The sequence below is a fragment of the Urocampus carinirostris genome, chromosome 20 (genome assembly GCF_059441175.1).
Source record: "Urocampus carinirostris isolate Australia breed hairy pipefish chromosome 20, RoL_Ucar_1.0, whole genome shotgun sequence".
In the NCBI taxonomy this organism is placed as follows: domain Eukaryota; kingdom Metazoa; phylum Chordata; class Actinopteri; order Syngnathiformes; family Syngnathidae; genus Urocampus; species Urocampus carinirostris.
The window spans coordinates 8,795,689-8,819,580 of record NC_142368.1 but is presented as its reverse complement, the minus strand read 5'-3'; the positions used below and the strand labels follow the sequence as shown (position 1 = coordinate 8,819,580).

The window sequence follows — 23,892 nt, the reverse complement described above, 5'->3', positions numbered from 1 at the left end:
ATCGCCAAATCACTGGCGTTTGTGTTCCCTTGCATGACTGTCCCGTTCCCGTAAAGCTTGTGTGAAAACGTTACGCGTCTGGGTCCACCGTCTGTTCGGCTTCTGACACTTTCTAAAGCAAAACCATTTCTAGTGGTTAATTTAAGCCTGGACAGCTGTGAACTCTTCTTACTGCGATGGCAACTCTCAGAATTGCCACCAGGTGAATATAAACAGGTGGACTTTGTTTCTGAACTCATATTTATCCATCCATCCACCGTCTGCACTGCTTATCCTAAGTAGGGTCGCGGGGGTGCTGGAGCCCATTTCAGCTGTCCTTGGGCAGTCGGCAGAGGACGCCCTGAGCTGAACTTGCTCAATCACACCTAGGGACAATTTGGACTGTTTTTGGAATGAGGGAGGAAACTGGAGTGCCCAGGGGAAACCCACGCAAGCACGGGGGAGAACATGCAAACTCCACACTGTAAGGCTGGAGGTTGGATTTGATCCCATGACCTCAGAACTGTGCTTTGGACGTGCTAACCACTCAGCCAGCGTGCTGCCTCAATGATGAACATAAAAGCCACTAAATCCTCCAAACATAAGTGGCGCATTTAGATCCAGACAAGAGTCTCAAGACTAACTTGTAAACAGGATGGCATTGAAAAGACTTAACAAGAGTGTGGATCACTTTAAAACCGTCAAAGAACTTCAGCTTTTAAAATGTAGGCTAAAAAAGCTAACGCTGTATTTTGAGATTGCTACAAAAGTTCCTCAGAGCAGCATCCTTAGCAGCTGAAAATCCCACAGTGAAAAACTTGAGAAGTCCAACCCTGTGCCTCGAACACTGAGCATCACATAGAAATTCTGCTGGATTTCATCAATAATATTAGTAGTACACACCTCGGACTCAGCATCCAGGACACACTAAAAACTAGTCAAGAGTCGGAGAAGACGAGTAGCAAACCGATTCAGGAATATTTATGAAGAGGCGACCTTTTACTTGTATCTCCTCCCTCCAATCTAATCTTTTTATTCCTCAACCTACTCAAGTGACTTGTCTTTTCACCTCCAGGATACGCCCAACCACTTCAAACCCAAAAATCTCTAGCGCTTTTGAAAAAAGTCACTGGGGAGCCGAGGGGGTGCCAGCCTGCAAAGGTTTGGGAACCGTTGATCTAAAGCACATGTGTCAGACTCCCGGCCCGCGGGCCACGTCCGGCCCGCCGTGTAATCATATCCGGCCCGCAAGACCATTTTACACTATTGTTGTTAATGGCCCGTCAATATGAACAACCCCGTCACATCCCTGGACATCATATTCTGACGTTTTAGTCACTGTACCTAATCCTTCATATATGATGTATACCATACTATATACCAGGGGTCGGGAACCTATGGCTCGCGAGCCAGATATGGCTCTTTCTATGAGTACCTATGGCTCAGAGACAACTTTAATTGCATGCAAATTTTCTCAATTTCGTTCAAAACTTGAGCCGTTGATCCTGTTCAGATACACGCAAGGCCAAACCAAAACTGCAGTATTTCACAGAATATATAGGGCACGTTGTTCACTACAATTTACAGTCAAGGTGTCACACACAAAAAAAAACAAAAAAAAAAAAAAACGTTTTGGCTGTACAACGGTAAAGAATCCTTTATATAAAAGCTCACTATATAATCTGTGTTCAGTGTTCAGATACTGTTTGATGAATCCACGGAACAAATTGTAAATACGCCAAAACACGGGAAGAGGATTTAAAGTTATTTGATTGGGTGAGTGGGAGGGATGGGTGGAGCTATGCAAAAAGTGCAAGCACTCCCTCCCATCTCTCGCCCTACTCCGTCTGCGCCAAAGGTAAGCACATCAGGCTCCCTGTTTGCAGAATGTTGTGACGTTTTTACAAAATAATTTGTGTAGCATTTTCATATTTCTACTTTTGACAGATATATTAAGGAAAGCAAAATCTTTTGGGATATTTACGTTTTTTTTAATATATACATTGACATAGGAGGAAAGGAATTTGAATGTTATTTTAATGTTAAGTTGTTTAAGTTAAGTTCTAAGTTGTATAATTTGACCAGATATTTTTATTTACAGCAAAATAATAAATACTGTATAAGTGATTTAAGGTTTAAATTTAATATTCTTGTCTGTTTTTATTCATATTTATGTTCCAAAAACATTCAGTTTAAGTGTGTTCAATAAATGTTTATCCTGGTTGGCCCGCGACCTTAAGTGTGTTTTGAATTTTGGCCCCTTGTGCAATTGAGTTTGACATCCCTGATCTAAAGCCATGTACCGTAAATTCCGGTCTATAGAGCGCACCTGTTTATAAGCCGCACCCACCACATTTTAGGAGGATAACCACTTTAGTACTTACACAAGCCGCACCTGTATATAAGCCGCATGCGCCCACATTAAAACATGCAACACAATCACAAAATTAACCCAAACCCGACTTTGAGTCCCGTGATTGTAACTGAATATAAAGTACACAGTCCAAAAACCACAGCCGGCAAAATGAACAGAAAATGATACCGGTACTTAAGGTTTGATGCAGACCTGCAGATTCCGGGTCCCATTGAAAATAATCCAAGGGAAAAAAAAGTATGTATCCAAATGAAGGGTGGGAAAAATATATAGTATCTACTATTGTCCGCTGCGTCCACAAACACGTCTCACCTTTACTCCACTTCCCGTCAGCCCCCGTTGTTTTCGCCCCTTCTTTTTGATTTGCCCGTGGAAAACATATCAGAATAAGTCTCTAGAATAATACATTACAAAAAAATACAGTTGCAAATACATATTATACATGGTTACACATATTTACAAAGAAAGACGGTACACCGAGAGAGTTTTCAAAGCTTTAATAGTCAGGTCGTTTTTGCTTCTTTCATCCCAACATGACCAAATATTATGTAAAATTATGCACAAAATGACTTAAAGGAAGGGGGAATAGAACAAACAAGAAAAAAATGCCAAAATGAAAAAAAGGAAGAGAAAAAGGAAGGAAAAAATCAGAAAAAAAGCCAGAAAAAAAGAAAAGAAAGACACAAAGGAAAAAAGGTAAATAGAGAACAAAAAGAAAAAAGTAATAGCTAGGAAAAAAAAACACAAAATGATTTTTTTAAAGGAATTAAAGAAAAATAGAAAAAAACAGGGAAAAAGAAGAAAAAGTTTGTGTTGCATTCAAATAATTTCCAATTATACCAAGTCAATTTTGTTGCCAACATTGTACTTCCACTCAAAAATGTGATTAAATACAGTTGTGTATCGTGCAACCGACTCAATAAGCCCCCAAAAATGTTCGTATTATGCGACGAAAGATACCAGGAATAAAAGAAATGGAAATCTTGAGAAAGAATTCTTGTAAAAACAAATGACGTTTGTAGGCCGTACAACCTTTGCAATAATACATTAATCAATTTTTTTTTTGCATTGCCGGAAACTCAGCAAAATGTAACGGGATGTCAAGTTTTGGCCATGTTTGATAATGACTTAGTTGCCACACTTGGGATTGCCGTTGCTCACTGTTGTTTCAAGCGTTGCTCACCGACTTAGTGTGAACGCTCAGACCCGTAAGGAAAATTACAGTGAACATTATTCCCGACCCCTGCTTTAGTCTTTCTAAAAATCACAACCTGACACCCATTTCCATGTAATCCAACACATGGATTTTCATGTACTCTGTACTGAGATCATTTCAAAGGCTTTTGTAGCCCGCGCAATAATCGCGTCTCGACACGGCAGTCTCTGTGGCAACCGTCAACGTCGACACCATAAAAAAAAGGCATCGGGTGTGTGGCGTTTGTGGCTCTTAGCTGCTGACTCGCAAAAGAAGTTGAATTGTGTTGACGCCAGGAGGTCAAAAGGTGCCGAGGTGAACGGCGACTATTCGGATGTCTTTGTGGCCGAGCCGCAACCCATCAATGGCGATATGTCGGCTTTCTTGTTGCGGAAAAACAGAGGGAAAAATGGCTGAACGTGTTCCATCCCTCCATTATCTGCACCGCTTATCCTCACTAGGGGGTATTTTCAGTCAGTGGGCAGGGGACACCCTGAACTGGTTGCCAGCCAGTCGCACGGTACAACCGTTCATATGCAAACTCATACCTAAGGACAATTTTGGAGTCACCAATTAACCTACCATGCATGCTTTTGGAAACCAGAGTCCCACACAGGCATGGGGAGAACATGCAAACTCCGCATAAGAAGGCTGGTAGCTGGATTTGAACCCATGACCTCACAACTGTTCCGCGGATGCGCTAACCACCCAGGAATAATTGCAATGGGAACTGCGATTCAGGGACTGCAATCAAGTACAACAACAAATATTTTTTTTGTTCACCCGCAAAACATATCAGAATAAGTGTCTAAAATAAATAGAAAATAAATACATTACCAAAATACTGGGGCGGCAGTAGCTCAGGAGGTAGAGCGCTCGTCCCAGAGATCCCAGTTCAAATCCCGGCTCGTCCGTGTTACATGTCGAAGTGTCCTTGGGTAAGACACTGAACCCCTAATACCCCCAATAAGCAGGTTAGCGCCTTACATGGCTGCAAGGCCGCTATTGGGAAATGTGAAGCACATTGTAAAGCGCTTTGGGAAGTCATTGACTTGAAAAGCGCTATATAAATGCAGATCATTTCATTTCATTTTTTTCAGGATTAGGATGAAGTAGAAACAACAAAAACTGGAAATATGAACCTTCAGAAAAATATACAAAAAGATGTTTTTGAGTCTTGCTCTTTCAGTTGTCCATATATACTTAACTGTTTCTCACCATGACCTGATGTTGTATGGGCCTGTGTGGTAGATGGTGTAGTAATTCCTGGAGATACATGACCCGTCGGTACCCCAATTCATTGCCCCTTTGACAATCAAAACTAATTAAAAAATGTTTAAAGGATTCAAATGGTTTTTTTTTAGAAATTAAAAATTTGCTTTACAAAATGTATTACTTATAATGCCCCTTCTGTGTCATTCCTTGCCTGTGATTGGTCTGTTGCCACACGTGAATGCCTGTGAGATACCATTTTGGGAAGTTCCTGCCACCTTGTGGCTGTTTTGGAGAACTACCGTAAATTCCGGACTATAGATCGCACCTGATTATAAGCCGCACCCACCACATTTTAAGAGGAAAACCACTTTAGTACTTACACAAGCCGCACCTGTATATAAGCCGCATGCGCCCACATTAAAACATGCAACACAATCACAAAATTAACCCAAACCCGACTTTGAGTCCCGTGATTGTAACTGAATATAAAGCCACACTTGTATACAAGAATAGAATAAAATGCGCCGCATGCGCCCACATTTAAACATGTAACACGAACACAAAATTAACCCAAACCCGACTTCAAGTCCCGCGATTGAAACTAAATGTCCTTCATTAAGGTCCACAGTCCATAAATCACAGCAGGCGAAATGAAAGGAAAATGATACCGGTACTTAAGGTTTCATTTCATTTCATTTACTTAAGGTTTGATGCAGACCTGCAGAGTCCGGGTCCCGTTGAAAGTAATCCAAGGAAAAAAGTGTATATTTCCAAAGGTAAGGGTGGGAAAAATATATCAGATGAACATATTTACTCACGCAACTCCTTTTTCTTTAACCAATTTTTTACCCCCTCCTCTTTCCTTGTCTGTCCCTCACCTTTGAACCCACTTAAACTCGGCACCCCGCGTTTGTTCCGCCCCTCATTTTTCATTCACCCGCAAAACATATCAGAATAAGTCTCTAAAATAAATACATTACAAAAATATACAGTTGCAAACACATATTATACATGGTTACACATATTTACAAAGAAAGACGGTACACCGAGAAAGTTTTCAAAGCTTTAATAAGAATAATACAGCTTTGACAGGGCAGTTAATGGTAGCAACACTTGCTGGCGGCCGCATCACTGAATAAGCCGCAGGGTTGAAAGTTAGGGAAAAAAGTAACGGCTTATAGTCCGGAATTTACGGTACTTTGATTGAATATGATTTTTCTTTTGTAACGGTGGCGGAGTTACAGTCATTTGAAAAGCGCTAGTCAAACGAGGATGCTGCCGCCCCCATGGTAACAAGAGGAGGTGGCAGCAGAGAGTAACAACTGTTTAAATCCTGCACCCCACCTTTAAGTCTTCATTCCAAAGTGATGTTACAAGTTCGCGTACTTCTGCTATCGATCTTATATTTAACAAACAGCTAAAGCTAGCAACTGATATGACGTTGCCCCCGCAGATGGAGACGAGGAAGCGCCTGGCTAAGATCGTGCTGGTTTTCGTGGGTTTGTTCGCACTGTGCTGGCTCCCCAACCACATCCTGTACCTCTACCGCTCCTTCCACTACCAGCAGATGGATCTGTCGGTGGCTCACCTACTGCTAACGCTGGTCGCTCGTGTCCTCAGCTTTTCTTCTTCGTGCGTCAATCCCTTCGCACTCTACCTGCTTAGCGACAGCTTCCGGCGACACTTCAACAGGTTGGTACGCCACCGGGTCACAAACAGGTCGATACGCGCTATGTTTGCAGGGACGTTTTAACAAAAATCGACAGAGCGAGGCATCTCGCATGATTATAATCTCTGCTGAGAGTGGCTCATGCGCAATCAGCGTTCCCTCTGAGCTGCGCGCGTGCGCAATTCTCAGCGCGCAAGAAAATCTAGCTGGCTCACAAAAATCAGGGCTCAAAATTACTAATTAAGAACCGACTCAAGTCAAAGTTACAGTGCATGAAGGTAAAAATACACGGGTTCCCCTGACGTTGTGTCCTAAATGCGGTAATTTGAAGTCGAGTCGAAGGAGAACGAAGTTGAGTAAAGTTAGTAGAGTTTGTCGGGGAACCGGCTTCTTCGGCTCGGCTCACTAAAAGGAACCGGCTCTTTCGGGTCCTAAACGGCTCTTTGGGTTGTTTTTGCTTCTTTAATCCCAACATGACCAAATATTATGTACAATTATGCACAAAATGACTTAAAGAAAGGGGGAATAGAAGAAAAAAGAAAAAAATACCAAAATGAAAAAGTAGTGAAAAGCTGAGAAAAAAGAAACAAAAGGAAGAGAAAAAAAGAAGGAAAAATTTTGAAAAAAGCCAGAAAAAAAGAAAAGAAAGAAATGTAGGATAAAAGTAAATAGAGAAAAAAAGAAAAAAGTAACAGCTCGGAAAAAATAAACACAATGAGATTTTACAAGAGACAAGGAGTTTAAAAAAAAGTAGAAAAAAAAACACGGAAAAAAGAAGTAAAAGTTTGTGTTAAATGAAATGAAATGATCTGCATTTATATAGCGCTTTTCAAGTCAATGACTTCCCAAAGCGCTTTACAATGTGCTCCACATTTCCCAATCGCGGCCTTGCAGCCATGTGAGGCGCTAACCAGCTTATTGGGGGTATTAGGGGTTCAGTGTCTTACCCAAGGACACTTTGACATGTAACACGGACGAGCTGGGATTCGAACTGGGATCCCTTGATCCCAAGACGAGGGCTCCAATTATATCCAGTGAATCTTGTTGCCAACATTGTACTTCCACTAAAAAATGTGATTCTGTATCTTACAACCGACTAAATAAGCCCCCCAAAATTTTAATATTATGTGACAAAATATATCAGGAAATAAAAAGAAATGGATATCTTGTGAAAGAATTGTAAGAACAAACCACGTTTGTAGGCCGTACAACCGTTGCAATAGTACATGAGTCAATTCATTCAAAAGAGAAATAATTTTGCATTGCCGGAAACTCAGCAAAATGTAACTTGATGTCAAGTTTTGGACATGTTTGATAATGAATTATCTTGCCACACTTGGGATTATGGTTGCTCACTGTTGTTTCAAGCGCTGCTCACCGACTTTGTGTAAACGCTCAGACCCGTAAGGAAAATTACAGGGAACATTGTGCGCAATAGCTTCTCTAAAATGGTGGCATCAACCAAGTCCGCTGAAGGATTTTATACATTTGACTATAAGGGATTTTGTACGATCAAATACAAATTACATTTAAATGCAAAAGATATTCACTGGCTGAGCTGTGGGGCAAGGTCAATGCAACCTTGTGAAGAATGATGTTTACAGGAACAGCGGGGAACTGGGACAAAGGGCTGATAAGATAATCAGCGCTTCTCGACGCAGACGGCCTTGATGACGTGAAAACGCTCGGGGTCCAGACATCGAGACGTGGGGGCGTTTCCTGGCACGCCCATGGGAGGAGCCGGCACACGAGCTGGCAGAGAAAACGTGGGCCGGGAGAACTTCAGAAGATTGAGAGGGACAATCGAGAGAGAAGGCTTGACACTAATTCGGCGAATTCGGCTAATTCGATGGCGTTCACTTAGTTAAATACTTTAAGAAAATAAATCTGCCCCCGTGTGAAAATGTCGGCTATTCTTGTCCATCTTTTGCTAAAAACAAACGTTAGGTGGTGTTTGGTTAATGGAGTCAGATCACTAATTCAAACAATTTGGTAAAAAGTACATTTTACACCGCGAATCAAGACTCTTGAAGCATCATAGCGGGATACGGCCATCAAAAAAGTTGGCAAAAGTTTAGAAAGCGTATCATGGCAGTACCTTCGTGACGCACCAACATTCAAGAGAGTTGAACGAAATAGAGTCTGACTCGCCTCAGTAAGATTCAAGTAACATCTAACATGATTTTGTTTTTTTTTGTGCTGTTTTGTGTCCGTCAGTCAGTTTAGATGCGGCGGCAGGGGCGGCGGTGTGCGTCCAGACCGTCAGGCCAGTTACCTGTACAGCACCTCCCACATCCGTCTCACCTCCATCAAAAAGGCCACGCCCACCGTCGCCATCGGCAACAGACATGAAGTGTGAGATGACCAAGCGGAGGTGTGACTGGAAGTGATTGGAATTTCGATCTTTGTAGAGAACCGGCTCTCTCGGCTTGGCTCACTAGTGATGGGAATTCCGGCTCTTTTTAGGGAACCGGCTCTATTCAGAGAACCGGCTCTTTCGGGTCGGCGCGCTCGTGATGGAAATTCTGGCTCTATTAGAGAACTGTCTTTCAGTTTGACTCACTAGTGATTGGAAGTTCAGCTCTTTTAAGAGAACGTTTTTTTTTTTTTATAAAAAAGAAAAGAAAAAGGCTCTCCCGACCAGTCACAAGTGCATTCAAGAGAGAAAGAAATAAGGAGAGAGAGAGAGAGAGAGAGAGAGAGAGAAATAGAGTGAGAAAAAGAAAGAAAGAGAAAAAGAGATGTAAAGAGAAAGAGGGTGAGAGAGAAAGAAAGAGAGAAAGTAAAGAAAAAGAAAGAGAGAAAAAGAGATATACAGAGAGAAGAGATAGAGAGAGAAAGAGAGAGAGAAAGACAAAGGGAGGAGAAGAAGGAAGAGAAACTAAAATGAGTCAGCTTTCTCCCAAACGGTTCTTCAGAAGTTTTATTTTTAAATATTTTTTTTTTTAAATGAAACATTATTCACCAAATAAATCAAAAAATGTATTATGCTGCTACATTATAACAATGAAGGGTGAACTTTTATCTAATTTACACCGGAAAATAGTTTAACATAATGACACAGCTAAGATTGACCAGGCACAAGTATCTTCAAGAGAGAGAAAGAGAGAGAAAGAGAGAGAAAAAGAGCATGAGAAAAAGAGTGAAGGAGACAGTAAAAGACTGTGAAAGAAAGAAAGAATAAGAAAAAAGAGAAACAGAGAGTAAAAAAGGAGAGAGAGAGTGAGAGGAACTGAAAAAGTGAGACAAAGAAAGAGAGTAGATAGGAGAGAGAAAGAGCGAGAGGGAAAGATAAAAAAGAGAGAGAACAAGAGAAAAAAGAAAGAGGAAAAGAGATAAAAAGAGAGAAAGACAGAAAGATACAGAGAGTAAATGAAAGAGAAATGGGGATAGAGAAAGAGAGAGGGAAATAAATAATGAAAGAGAAGGAGTGAGAAAGATAGTCAGAGAAAAAGGGGAAATATAAAGAGAGTGAGATAGAGAAAAAAGAAAGATCGAGCGAGAGAAAGACAGAGGGAAATAGAGAGAGTAACATAAAAAGAGAAATAGACAAAGAGAAAGAAAAAAAGAAAGAGAGAGTGTTTCGAAGAGAACCGGCTCCTTATTATTCGGGAACTGGCTCCCTTCAACCGACATTTTTTCCCCACTTTCTCACTTTCTTCTATGTGTTTGGTCAACAGGGTTGGGTAGGGTTACTTTAACTGGATTACTTTCAATTACTCTTGGATGACTCCAATACCAAATATGCTAATAAAAGACAAAAGAATCTGAATATGACTAAAATGATGACTCACAACACGTGGTAAGCTTTCTCTCCTGGCTTTGATCTCCGGCAAAACGAACATCAAATGCGACAGAAACAAAACGAAAATAAATCCAAACAGCTTGCCAACATCATTTTTGCCGTTCCATGTATTCCGTTACTCCCCAAGCCTGCACAAAATGTTGTCATTTTATTCATATTTAGTTTCTTTTGTCTTTTATTAGCATATTTGGTATCGGAGTAATCCAAAAGTAATTGAAAGTAATCAAGTTAAAGTAACCCTACCCAACCCTGTTGGTCAATATGCATAGTGTCGTCTCTGAGAATGCAATAAGGACCAAAAGAGTCAAAAAGAAACGATCCCCTAAAAGAGCCGGCTCATTGGGCTTTTTGTCCACACACTGCACATCACTAGTGACAAGCAGGATGAGATTGCATGACTGGGAAACGCTATTTTCACAACCAATCCATTGAGCAAGTATCGCTTGGGAGGGATGAATTCACTCATTCATCCGTATTTGTTTGGTGATATCGCCGTGATGTATCGGATTTTATAATATAAGCACACGAAGAATGCATGTGTGCACGTATGGCAGTGCCTAGCTAAAGTATTGCCCCCCCGCCCCCCCCCCCCCCCCGCCCCACAATTACCGTATTTTCCGCACTATAATATAGTCGGCGGCTGCTTGCCTTAGTTGCACGGCTTTGCGATTTAATATTGATCCATATACAAGGCGCACTGTATTATAAGGCGCATGGTCAGTTTTTGAAAAAAATAAAGGCTTTTAGGTGCGCCTTATAGTGCGGAAAATACGGTACTTTTAGAAATATTGCCATATTTCCCGCTTCAAACTTATAGCTAAAAAACCCCAAGAATCAACAACATATATATATATATATTCTGCGAACAAACTAAAACATTGAAAAATATGTGTTGCAAAAATTTTGCCTCCCTTTGAGTTCATGATTTCTACAACCTCCTATAGTTTGGCCCATTCTTCTTTACAAAACAGCTCAAGTTCCTGATCGTTTGCATAGCCGAAAATTTTACTCAGGTAAAAGTACTGTTACCTCAGTAATGTAACTCAAATAGATGTAAAAAGTAACCAAATAATCATTTAAGCAAAGGCAAAGAGGAACTTGTTGAATAAAACTACTCAAATACCAAGGAACTGTTGCAACGTCTTATTTGTTTATTTAAAAAACAAACAGACATTCAGTCAGAAGGTCCATCCAATCAACAATGAATTGAGAGTCTGTTTAATTGAAAGTCTGTGTATTCAGTTGGTTTGGTTGAACCCTCTGTGGATTAAGAAATAAAGTACGGTTAAATAAAAAGGCATCCGTAATCCTGCTCACAAGTGCCCCCTGGTGGTTGTGTGGAAAGAAACGAGGTATCTGACAGATTAATGCGCCTGAGCATAGACACAGAAGCGTATTTATAAACAAATTTAAGTAACGGGTTCAATGTAGCCTAATGTAGCGGAGTAAGACTACAGTTTCTTTTTCACAAATATACTCAAATCAAAGTACAATGCATAGTAATTAAAAAATACTTCTAGAATCCAAAATGTCCCAAAACTTACACAGGTAAAAGTAACTCGTTATTACACACCTCTGCATTTTTCAGACCTTTCCACAAACTCTATAGGTTTGGGGTCTGGACTTTGGCTTGGTCATTCTAACACTTTTATCTTAGCAGTTTTAAATGATCCCATTGTAGTTTCTGCTTTATGTTTGGAGTTGGTGTCCTGTTAAAAGGTGAACCTGCCCCACTCCCCCCCCCCATTCTCAGGTCTTTTGCAGACTCCAACTCCATCTTCCAATCAACACTAACGTTCCCAGTCCCAGCTGAGAAAAAGCAGCCTCAGACTATGATACTGCCACCACAAGGTTTGCCAGTGGGAATGGTGTTTTCAGGGTGATGTGCAGTGTTACTCTTAGGCAGTGTTCCCTCTAAGCTGCGCGCGTGCGCAATTGCAAACTGCTCGCACATTCTCAGCGCACAAGAAAATCTAACCAGCGCACAAAAATCAGGGCTCAAAATTATTAATTAAGAAGCTACTTAAGTCAAAGTTACAGTGCATGAAGGTCAAAATACACGGGTTGCCCTGACGTTGTGTCCTAAATGTGGTATTTTGAAGTTGAGTCGAAGTAAAACGAAGTTGAGTAAAGTTAGTAGAGTTTGTCAAGAACCTGCTTCTTCGGCTCGGCTCACTAAAAGGAACCGGCTCTTTTGGGTCCTAAACGGCTCTTCAGGTTGTTTATGCTTCTTTAATCCCAACATGACCAAATATTATGTAAAATTATGCGCAAAATGACTTAAAGGAAGGTGGGAATAGAACAAAAAAGAAAAAAATGCCAAAATGAAAAAGTAGCGAAAAGCTGAGAAAAAAAGAAACAAAAGGAAGAGAAAAAAAGAAGGAACAATTTAGAAAAAAGCCAGAAAAAGAAGAAAGAAATGTAGGAAAAAAGTCAATAGACAACAAAAAGAAAAAAAGTAACAGCTCGGAAAAAATAATCACAATGAGATATTTTTTAAAGGAATTTTTTTAAAAAGTAGAAAAAAACACGGGAAAAAGAAGAAAAAGTCCAAATATTTCAAGTGAATCTTGTTGCCGACATTGTACTTCCACTAAAAAATGTGATTAAGTAGAGTTCTGTATCTTACAACCGACGAAATAAGCCCCCAAAAATGTTAATATTATGCGACAAAATATATCAGGAAATAAAAAGAAATGCATATCTTGTGAAAGAACGACATTTGTAGGCCGTGCAACCTTTGCAAGAGAACATGAGTCAATTCATTCAAAAGAGAAAAATAATTTCGCATTGCCGGAAACTCAGCAAAATGTCAAGTTATGACATGTTTGATAATGAATTATCTTGCCACACTTGGGATTAGGGTTGCTCACTGTTGTTTCAAGCGTTGCTCACCGACTTTGTGTGAACGCTCAGACCCGTAAGGAAAATTACAGGGAACATTGCTCTTAGGCGAAACGTATGCTTTACATTCAGCCCCAAAAGTTCCATTTTGGTTCCACGTGTTACTTGTGTCTCCGATGTGGCTTCTTGAAAACACCAATCGGGCCCTTTCATTGCATTCATTCAAAAAGGGATTTCTTCTTTTTTTATGAAAGACAGATTCAATTGTCTCATGATCAGATTGTCCCACCTCAGCTGTGTATGCCTGCAGGTCATCTAATGTGATCAGGGGCTCCTTTAGGTTGCTTCTCTGATTAGCTTTCTCCTTGTTATGGCAGATAGTTTGGAGGGACGGCCGGGTCTTGATAGGTTTTCCGTGGTTTTATGCTCTCTCTATTTTGATATTATTCATCGCACTATGGTCCGGGAGCAAACCTTCTTGTATCCCATTCCTGCTCTGAACTTTTCCACAACTTTATTCCAGACCTGCCTAGTTTGTTCTTCAGTCTTCATAATACTGTCTGTTCTCCACTGTCTCCTTTCAGAGACTTCTGAGCCCATTACAGAGCAGGTGCATTTAAAGTAAGCTTTAGTCACAAACAGGTGCTGTCGGTCATTGTTAGTCATTTAGGTTGACGTTGGATCATTCAGAAGTCATCATGTAACTTCTGGAGTTAGTTGGCTGAACTGAGAGAACAGGCGGGCAACACTTAGTTTTCTTATTTTTCCTGTTGTAACTAGATAGATAGATAGATAGATAGATAGATAGATAGATAGATAGATAGATAGATAGATAGATAGATAGATAGATAGATAGATAGATAGATAGATAGATAGATAGATAGATAGATAGATAGATAGATAGATAGATATATAGATAGATAGATAGATAGATAGATAGATAGATAGATAGATAGATAGATAGATAGATAGATAGATAGATAGATAGATAGATATAGAGGGAGAGAGGTGTAGATAGATCGATAGATAGAAAGACAGAAAGGGAGAGATAGATAGATAGATAGATAGATAGATAGATAGATAGATAGATGGATAGATAGATAGATAGATAGAAAGGGAGAGATAGATAGATAGATAGATAGATGGATAGAGAGAGAGAGAGAGAGGGAGAGATAGATAGATAGATAGATAGATAGATAGATAGATAGATAGATAGATAGATAGATAGATAGATAGATAGATAGATAGATAGATAGATAGATAGATAGATAGATAGATAGATAGATAGATAGATAGATAGATAGATAGATAGATAGATAGATAGATAGATAGATAGATAGATAGATAGATACTGTATTCATCCCCGTAGGGAATTTCACACTTCCAGCAGTATCCTTGTGTTGAAAATAAAACAATAATAAAGTAATAAAAATAGGGTAATATGCAACGTGGGGGTGTGGTTTAATGTGGGCTTTTACTCCCCCGGGTGGAGTTAAAGAGCCTCATGGCCTGAGGAAGAAATGATCACCTCAGTCTGTCCGTGGAACAAGATTGTGACAGCAGTCGGAAATGTTGAAACAATTTGGTTCCATGTTTGGGTCTCACATGTTGTTGGTTCTTGGAAAATATTTTCTGGTTTTTTTGACTTGAGTTTGAAGCATGACATGTATGGCTATATGACAATAGGTTCTGGGGAGGAGTGCAATACTTTCGCTAGGCACTGTATACGCAAACTACGCTCAAGCCAGGGGTCAGCAACCAAAAATGGTGATAGAGCCCTAACAGAAACATTTCCAGCTGCCGGAAATAACGTAAATAAATGCCATATATTTATTATTTTTTTTAAAAAAAGTTTTTCATTCATAAATATTACGTTTATTATCTAAGGAACTACCAAAACATTGAAATTAATGTTTCAGAATGGATAGAGAAAACTTTTTCGTCATGGCATTTAAGAACGCCTTTTTTCAAGTCCAAAGTGGTTTTTAGAAAAAACTATGGCACTGATGCACCATAACCAAGGAACAATCAACATTGTCAATACAAAAACAAGCATTGCCTGATTTTGATCATTACAATTTTCGTAGTTTTCATAGAAAATGCGCGAATCGCAATTTGTTATAAACTGAATTAGTCTAAACACAGTGGTACCTCTACTTACTAATTGAATTTGTTCTGAGAGTAGTTTTGTAACCTGAAACATTTGTAAGTAGGGACGCCTTTTGAATGTAAATGCGCTAATCCGTTCTCAGCCGCGCAAAAGTATGATTTTTTTAATAAATCATAAAAGAACATCAAAACATGAAACAAATACCGCACAATAAACATAAAACGAGATTGTCGGAAGTTTAATTTGTTCGTAAATTGCTTCAGTACTATTTTTTGTATGTTTAAGGTTTGTATAAGTCTGTTTAAGGCTTGTATACGTAACCTGTATTGTTTTGTACTAAAAAATAAACATTTCATAAAATAATATGCTCTATAAAGATAGAGTTAAGCTTAACTTACTTTTGGAAGATAAGCTTCAAAAGGTCCTCCTTTGTGGTAGAAAGTGGACGAAAAGAAAGCGATCCAACCATTTTCTCAACCGCATCAAGCTTTCTTATTCCACTTTCATTTCAAAAGAACAGCTCACCTCTTCTTTACACTTTACACCAACCATATTGAATGGATGCAGGAGATTTTAAACAATAAAAATGTCAAAGTTCTTAGCGCGCTGGAGATACAGTATAGAATGTTTACTCACAAACAAGAAAGAGGAAGCGGATTTCTTCTTCAGGGTGGATGCTGGGTGATCTCTCACAGCGCCACACGCCGGTAGCGGAGGAAAGTAGCACTACAGTCGTGTCCTCTACTCTGGAAAAGGTGCAAACAATACAAAATCTAACTTTACAGCAATGTCCGGATATTTTTCGACATCCCGAAAAAAATATTCGCATCTACCGTTTTAAGTCGAATGGTCGTGAGTAGGGGAGTGTTTGTAATGGAAAGAATCAAAATATACGTTTATCTTTTAACCGGCCTCTTTGTTTACTTGTCCTCAGCAGTGTTTTTTGCCTCACGTTTCTTGATAAACTGATCCAGTGACGTCTGCTCTTGTTTAATTATCGTGGCGATCTTAGATAAATTACACAAATTGTATGGGGCGGCAGTAGCTCAGGTGGTAGAGCATTCGTCTTTGGATCAAGGGATCCCAGTTCGAATCCCGTCTCGCCCGTGTTACATGTCGAAGTGTCCTTGGGTAAGACACCGAACCCCTAATACCCCCAATAAGCAGGTTAGCGCCTTACATGGCTGCAGGGCCGCTATTGGGAAATGTGGAGCACATTGTAAAGCGCTTTGGGAAGTCATTGACTTGAAAAGCGCTATATAAATGCAGATCATTTCATTTCATTTTATTTCTGCGAGATCCCAGAAACACTTCCCATTTTCATACATTTCTATTATCTCTTGCTCTGTTTCGATGGCCGGAAAAAGTCTCTTCCTCTTCTTTCTCCCTGTCCACTTTTCTGCATGTCTTTCGGGGACTCCATCGTGAATGATAACTCTTCGAAGCGGTACCATACAGTAAACTGTTTACAGAGCGGGACGGGGACACGAAGAGCATGCCGGGAATCACGCATAAGCACCGGTTGCCATGTAGAACTCTAGAAGTGGCGAATGGTATTTTTGAGTTTGTATCCTGAAACGTCTTTGTAACTAGAGGCAATATTTTAAGCGTTCAGAAACTTCGTAACTTGAAAGTGTAGAGATATTTGTAAGTAGAGGTACCACTTTATTTTTACTTGAAAAACGCTAATCAGGTTTGTTTTGTTTTGTTTTCCTTCGTCGGGAATTTGATTAAAAATATAGATCTCTCTCACTCTTCTATTATTGCTTCCAAGCTTTTTGAACAAAAAAACCTTATAGAGCCACCAGGGCGGCGCTAAAGAGTCGCTCTAGAGCTGCTGGTTGCTGACCCCTGTGCTAAACTTTGCTAATCTTTAACATGGATGTTTCATTTGATATAAAACTCCTATTGTTCTCAAAGCTCCATCTTGTTTAAATTTGCTCCCACAGCTTCTACAACGTCTATCTGCTCATGGAAGTTTTATCAAAGAAACATTCTTATCAATTTTATTGTGTCTCAAAATAATAAACTTTGAAAAAACCAACTGAAGACTTTTTGATGCTTTTTATCCGACAGTGATGCATACATGCTAACCTTTTGACATTAAACGGTGGTAGATGTTATTGCCAATGTTCGTACGGGTGCTTGAGATCCTTGAAAATGCTTGAACCTACGCTATGTTAGCAACTGCTGGCTCCCTCCATGGTAAGTGCTCATAATAAACTCGCATTTTATTTCGTTAATATCATTTTTCTTATCTTTTTACTTTATTTTTATGTTTAATTATTACCGTAAATTCCGGACTATAAGCCGCTACTTTTTCCCCAAACTTTCAACCCTGCGGCTTATTCAGTGATGCGGCCAATTTATGTAATTTTTCTAACGGCCGCCAGCGGCGCTCGAGTACAAAAGGTCAGATTTAGACCGGTGGAATATATGCGCCGAGGAAGACTGCAACTTCTTGGCTTGACTAGCGGCGAGAAATCTTTCACTAAAGCTGGCTGCATGCGAGAGGCAACTTTTTCCTAAGTCTGCCAGTAGGGCAGCATCAAAAAAATCCACCATCACCAACGGGTTCGGAAAAGCCGGTCTGCTGCGTGCCGGAGAGGAGGGCACAAAATCAGGAGTGGATGGGATTGTGGGACGACGTCTATATGACAAGGTTTCTTTCCGACACTGAGGAAGACGACTTTGATGGCTTCAGTTCTAAGGAAGAAGATGGGGATGGTTAACCGTGATTTTTACAAGTACGGTATGTTTTTTTAACAGACCCGTTTACTGTGTTGCCTGCGTGTTGCTAGCGTGTTGCTACCATTAACTGCCCGGATGAGAGTTATTTTATTATTATTAAAGCTTTGAAAACTCTCTCGGTGTACCGTTTTTCTTTGTAAATATGTGTAACCATGTATAATATGTATTTGCAACTGTATATTTTTGTAATGTATTTATTTTGGACACTTATTCTGATATGTTTTGGACGGGCGAATTAAAAAGAAGGGGCGTAACAAACGCGGGCTGACGGGAAGTGGGGACCGGTAAAGGTGAGTGTTTTTTCCCACCCTTACCTTTGGAAATATACACTTTTTTCCTTGGATTACTTTCAACGGGACCCGGACTCTGCAGGTCTGCATCAAACCCTAAGTACCGGTAACATATACCGTACATTTTGCCGCCTGTGATGTTTGGACTGTGTACTTAAATGAAGGATATTCAGTTACAATCGCGGGACTTAAAGTCGGGTTTGGGTTAATTTTGTGTCTGTGTTACACTTTTTTAATGTGGGCACATGCGGCTTATATAGAGGTGCGGCTTGTGTAAGTACAAAATCGGTTTTCCTCTTTAAATGTGGTGGGTGCGGCTTATAATCAGGTGCGCTCTATAGAATTTACGGTATTTGAATGTGTTTTTAGTTAGGGTTAGATATGTGTTCTATAGCTATTGAGGGTTAACTTGGATGCCGTTGGTCGGCCGGAACGGATTAACGGTTTTCTGTTATTTCATATGGAGAAAAATCCCTTGTTGCACGAGCGATTTGAGCTAAGAGCACAATCCTGGAACAAATTAAGCTTGCGTAAAGAGATCGACCACTGTAGCTCACCAGAAGTTATTCAACATGAACTGTTAAAGATGTCAACAGTGGCGGACCACGTCATGTTGACAATAGCGACGAGGATGACGGACATGATGATGGCGTCCGCTCAGGCAATTTAGAAATAAACCGGAAAGATGGAAAATGTCAAAAGTCCGAGCGTTGATGGCCGCCCGGCCCACTCGAGCACGCCTGAGCGATGTATGGCGAGCAACCTCCGTCGTCAATTAGGGCAGAAAATGAGGATTGCGTTTAAGTGGCCATCGAGGGGCTGAAAATGCGATCGGGCTGCTCCTGCTGATGACGACAGAGCAATTCCTGTCTTGAATTTGAACTGTGGAAACGGTGAATGTGTCTATTGTACACAAACGTACCGTAAATTCCGGACTATAGCCGCACCCACCACATTTTAAGAGGAAAACCGATTTTGTACTTACAAAAAACCGCACCTGTACTGTATATAAGCCGCATGGGCCCACTTTAATAAAACGTAACACAAACACAAAATCAACCCGCGATTGCAACTGAATATAAAGTACACAGTCCAAAAAACACAGCCGGCAAAATGAACAGAAAATGATACCGGTACTTAAGGTTTGATGCAGACCTGCAGAGTCCGGGTACCCGTTGAAACTAATCCAAGGAAAAAAAGTCTATATTTCCAAAGGTAAGGGTGGGAAAAATATATATCCACTATTGTCTGCCGCAACAACAGGTCTCACTCACCTTTACCCCACTTCCCGTCAGCCCGCGTTTGCTCCACCCCTCTTTTTTTAATTCTCAAAACATATCAGAATAAGTGTCTCAAATAAATACATTACAAAAATATACAGGTGCAAATACATATTATACATCGGTTACACATATTTACAAAGAAAGACGGTACACCGAGAGAGTTTTCAAAGCTTTAATTATAATATTATAACTTTCATCCCAAACCGTGCCTGTGAAGGGTAGCAAAACGCTACTAGCAACACGCTCGCAACACAGTAAACGAGTCTGTTAGAAAAAACATACCATACTTGTAGAAACCACGGTAAACCGTCCTCGTCTTCCTCCTTATAACTGACGTCATCAAAGTCGTCTTCCCCAGTATGGGAAAGAGACTTTGTCATATAGACGTCGTCCCACGCTCCCTTAATCAAACACACGCTAGCAACACGCTCGCAAAGTGAAATTTATGTGCAGTAGCTCTGTTTCCTTCTTTATCGGACTGCTCGTTTGCTTTTAGCTTGAAAGCTACGTCATGTGCCTTTCTTATTGAAATTTGCATGATGAGGATATGTCTACGCTAATTTAATTTGTGCACAAGCTAAGAAGTTGCAGTCTTCCTCGGCTCATATATTCCACCGGTCTAAATCTTACCTTTTGCACTCGAGCGCCGCTGGTGGCTGTTAGAAAAATTACATAAATTGGAGCAATCACTGGATAAGCCGCACGGTTAAAGTTTGGGAAAAAAGTGGCGGCTTATAGTCCGGAATTTACCGTATATTGTACACATAATTTTAAAGGGGGGAGTGTTCGATTATTCAATGACATCAATCCATCCATTATCTGCACCGCTTATCCTCAGTAGGGTCGCGGGGGGGGCTGGAGCCCACCCCAGCCTTCTTCGGGCAGTGGGCAGGAGACACCCTGAACTGGTTGCCAGCCAGTCGCAGGGCACACAGAGAAAGACAATTCGCTCGCTCATTAACTGTCACAGACCAGAACGGACACAGGACTCAATTGCAGAGGGTTCTCAGTTTTTTATTGAAAAGAGAGTGAGAGTAAGGCTTGCTTGCTTGATCCGAAGACTGACGGAAAACGGGAGCGAGCGAGACGGGAGTGACACATCCGTGTCGGACGAAGACAGGCGGGAATGGTAAGTCATCTAACCGGGGCTGGAGATCAGAGGCGATGTCAAGTTCGTAATCGGGGTCGTAGGCAGGAGGCAGGCAGGTAACGAAGCTAAACGGGTCAGGTAACAGAGGCAGGCAGAACAGGCGTAGTCAGGTCCAGAAACGGGTCAAAAAAGATATCAGGCAGGAGAAAGGTTTTAACAGGAACAGAGTCGGAAGGGAAAGCTCACTGAGTGGAACACAACAGCTCGCAACGATCTGACAAAGTCTGAACTGAAGCCGGGGGCTTAAGAAGGGTGTAGCCACCAATCAGCTTGTCCGGGCTGATCAATCAAGCCGCCGCAGGTCTTCTAAATTGGCAATTATGACACTAACACCTAGGAACAATTTGGACCGGCCAATCAACCTATCATGCATGTTTTTGGAATGTGGGAGGGAACCGGAGTGCCCGGAGGAAACCCATGCAAGCACGGGGAGAACATGCAAACTCAAAACAGGAGGTTCGATCTCATGACCTCAGAACTGTGCCGCACACACGCTAACCACTGCCCCGCCATGCTGCCCTCATTCCACCCAGGGGGACTGGGGATGGTGTCGGCAGAGCGGCCCAGACCAGGACCAGGGACGGAGCCCGGGTCCCGGGGGGCCACGAGTCTATTCAATGACATTTCGAAGCAAAAACTATCAGACAGGGTTGATTCTAGCATCAGAGAATAGCGGGTTCTGAGCCCAGAGAGGGGGTCCAACAATCGCATACAAGCATCTTTTAGTCATTTAAATAAGTTAAGTTGGGGATAGGGCGCCCATTCAGAGACTGGGAGGTTGCTGGTTCAATCCTCGGCCGAGTCATACCTAAGACTTACAACATAGGTACTCATTGCCTCCCTGCTTGCCGCTCGGCATTAGGGGTTGGAATTGGGGGGTTTGGTCACCTAATGACTCCCAACACATCAGTTGGGTTGAGCGAGGGGGCTGGGAATCCCTTCCTCTGTATCAATCTCCCAAAAAGATTCAGGAATGTGTTCTTGACCCTAGCCACCTACCACTAGGGGGATATGGCTCCGGTATATATAATAAAAAATTGATAAATAATCTTCCTCCTTGTCCTCCGTGTTAGCAAGACAATGATCAGTACCACCGGGAACGATGCAGGTTGCATTCGGTGCATTCGCATTGATCGCTGCTTGGCCCTGTGGCTAGGACCTTGACTCAGCCTCTTGGCTGGGAACAAATGTCTCGGCCTCTTGGCTTTGCAGTGTATTATGATTTGACCGATAACGGATAATGGATAATTGATAAAGAATATAGAACAATATCCCTCTACAAACCACCCCCCCCCCCCCCCCCGCCATTATTATATCAAACGGACTGAACTATTTTCAGGCAGTGGAGTACGATTCTACATATTTCACATTTTTGTTCTGTTTTCCTTTTTTTTAATCATCTAGCCTTATTTGTCATATTTAAACCTATCCTGTCCCATAATTAAGGAAACGTTGGTTATGCCCATGGTATCGAACCAGGATCGATACTTAAAATCTTAGTATCACCTAACGGTCCCACTTCTATTACTTACGTAAGACACCAAAAAAATAAATAAATAAATAAATCGTTCACCTGCAAGAGAAAGATGTGTTTTGAACAAAGAACAGGAAGCAGCGCAATAAAGTACAATAATGAGAGCTTTAAACTGTATTGGATTGGAAATTGCGAGCTGGGTGACCCAAGAACCGGCGCTCAATACTAGTTCAGCACGACAATGGAGTGACCTGATTGGCTGCCTATTAAACCATTTAACGACCTCTAATTGGTGATTGGCTAATGGGAAGCCAGGAAGAAAATCAATGAAACTGTACCAAATTTGTCATTCTTTGACCGACACGGCTGTTTTGTCACAATTTCTTTGACACGGTAAAATGACTTGAATATTCTCGCAGAATCAACAGTTGATTTGTGATTGGTTGAAAGCACCCTGGAGAAATGATAAAGCTGTTTCTAATTGGTTATTTTTTTCAATAACACAGCTGTTATGTCACAGTCTACTTTGAAGTCAGTGGAATTCCGACTCTTTTTAGAGAACTGGCTCTTTCGGCTCGACTCCCTAAAAAGAGCTCTCAGATTTTTTTGTTTTTGTTTTAAATGATTTGTTAACAAAAATGATTAAATATCATTCACCAAATGATTTTATTTTGAAAATGTATTGTGTCACAGTGTCATAATAGCTTTTATTGTTTTAAATGTACAGGGAACTTCTACCTAATCTAATCTTTGAAATTGTTTATATTAACCAAACAACACAGAGATGACCACAAGATTGACCATGAGAGAAAGAGAGAGAGAAACAGAAGAGAGACATAGAGAATGTTAGAGAAAGAGGTGAAAGAGAAAGAGAAAATGTTAAAAAAGGAAAAAAAGGAGGAAGAAAGAAAGAAAGAAGGAAAGAAAGAGAGAAAGAAAGAACTATAGAAAGAAAGAACTATAGAAAGAAAGAAAGAAAGAAAGAAAGAAAGAAAGAAAGAAAAAGAAAAAGAAAAAGAAAAGGGGATAAGAAGTAAAAGAGAGAAAGAGGAAAAAGAGAGTGAGATTAAAGTGAAACAGAGGATGAGAGAGGGTGAAAAGAAAGTATCACAGAAAATGTATAGCAGGAAATATAGAGAGAAAGGTAGAGAAAGACAGATAGAGAAAGAGTAATCAAGAATTTGAGAGAAAGAGGAAAGAAAGAGAGATAAAGTTAGAAAAAGAGATACGGAGAAAGAGAGTGGAAAGAGAAAGAGAAAACAGGAAGACATAGTGAAAGAGAAAAAGAGAGACATGTGTAGAGAAAGAGACAGAAAGATAAAAGAGAGAAAAAAGATAAATAAATAAAGAAGATAGAGAAAGAGAGAAAAGAGAGATACAGAGAGAGCAAAAGACAGACAGGCAGACAGACAAGAAAGAAAGAAAGAACAGACAGAAAAGAAACAAACAAACAAACAAAAAGAGACGAAGAGGGATAGAGAAAGGGAAAGAAAGTTAGAGGAAGCAAGAAAGAAAGAAAGAGAGAGAGAGAGAAAGAGAGAGAGAGAGAACATTTGCAAGAAATAAAGAGAGTGAGACATAAATGAAAACAAGAGAAAGAAAGAGAGCAAAAGAAAACAAGAGAAAGAAATAGGATGAAGGCGAAAAGAGAAAGATAGAGAGAGAAGGGGGATAGAAAAAGAGGGAAAAAGGTAGACAAAGAGAGAAAACAAGGGAAGGAGCGGCTCCTTATTGGAGGGGGGCTTCCATCGTT

General features: G+C 40.6%; 1 protein-coding gene across 1 annotated transcript in view; it reads left to right on the top strand.

Annotated features, from left to right (window-relative positions):
* nmbr (neuromedin B receptor) overlaps positions 1 to 8,791 on the top strand; it is a 38,488-nt gene extending 29,697 nt beyond the window's left edge. Inside the window, exons 4-5 of the mRNA XM_088325176.1 lie at positions 6,217 to 6,455; positions 8,650 to 8,791. Of these exons, the coding sequence (XP_088181302.1) occupies positions 6,217 to 6,455; positions 8,650 to 8,791 (381 nt within the window). The remainder of the gene's footprint in view (positions 1 to 6,216; positions 6,456 to 8,649) is intronic.
* Positions 8,792 to 23,892: the final 15,101 nt, after the last annotated feature.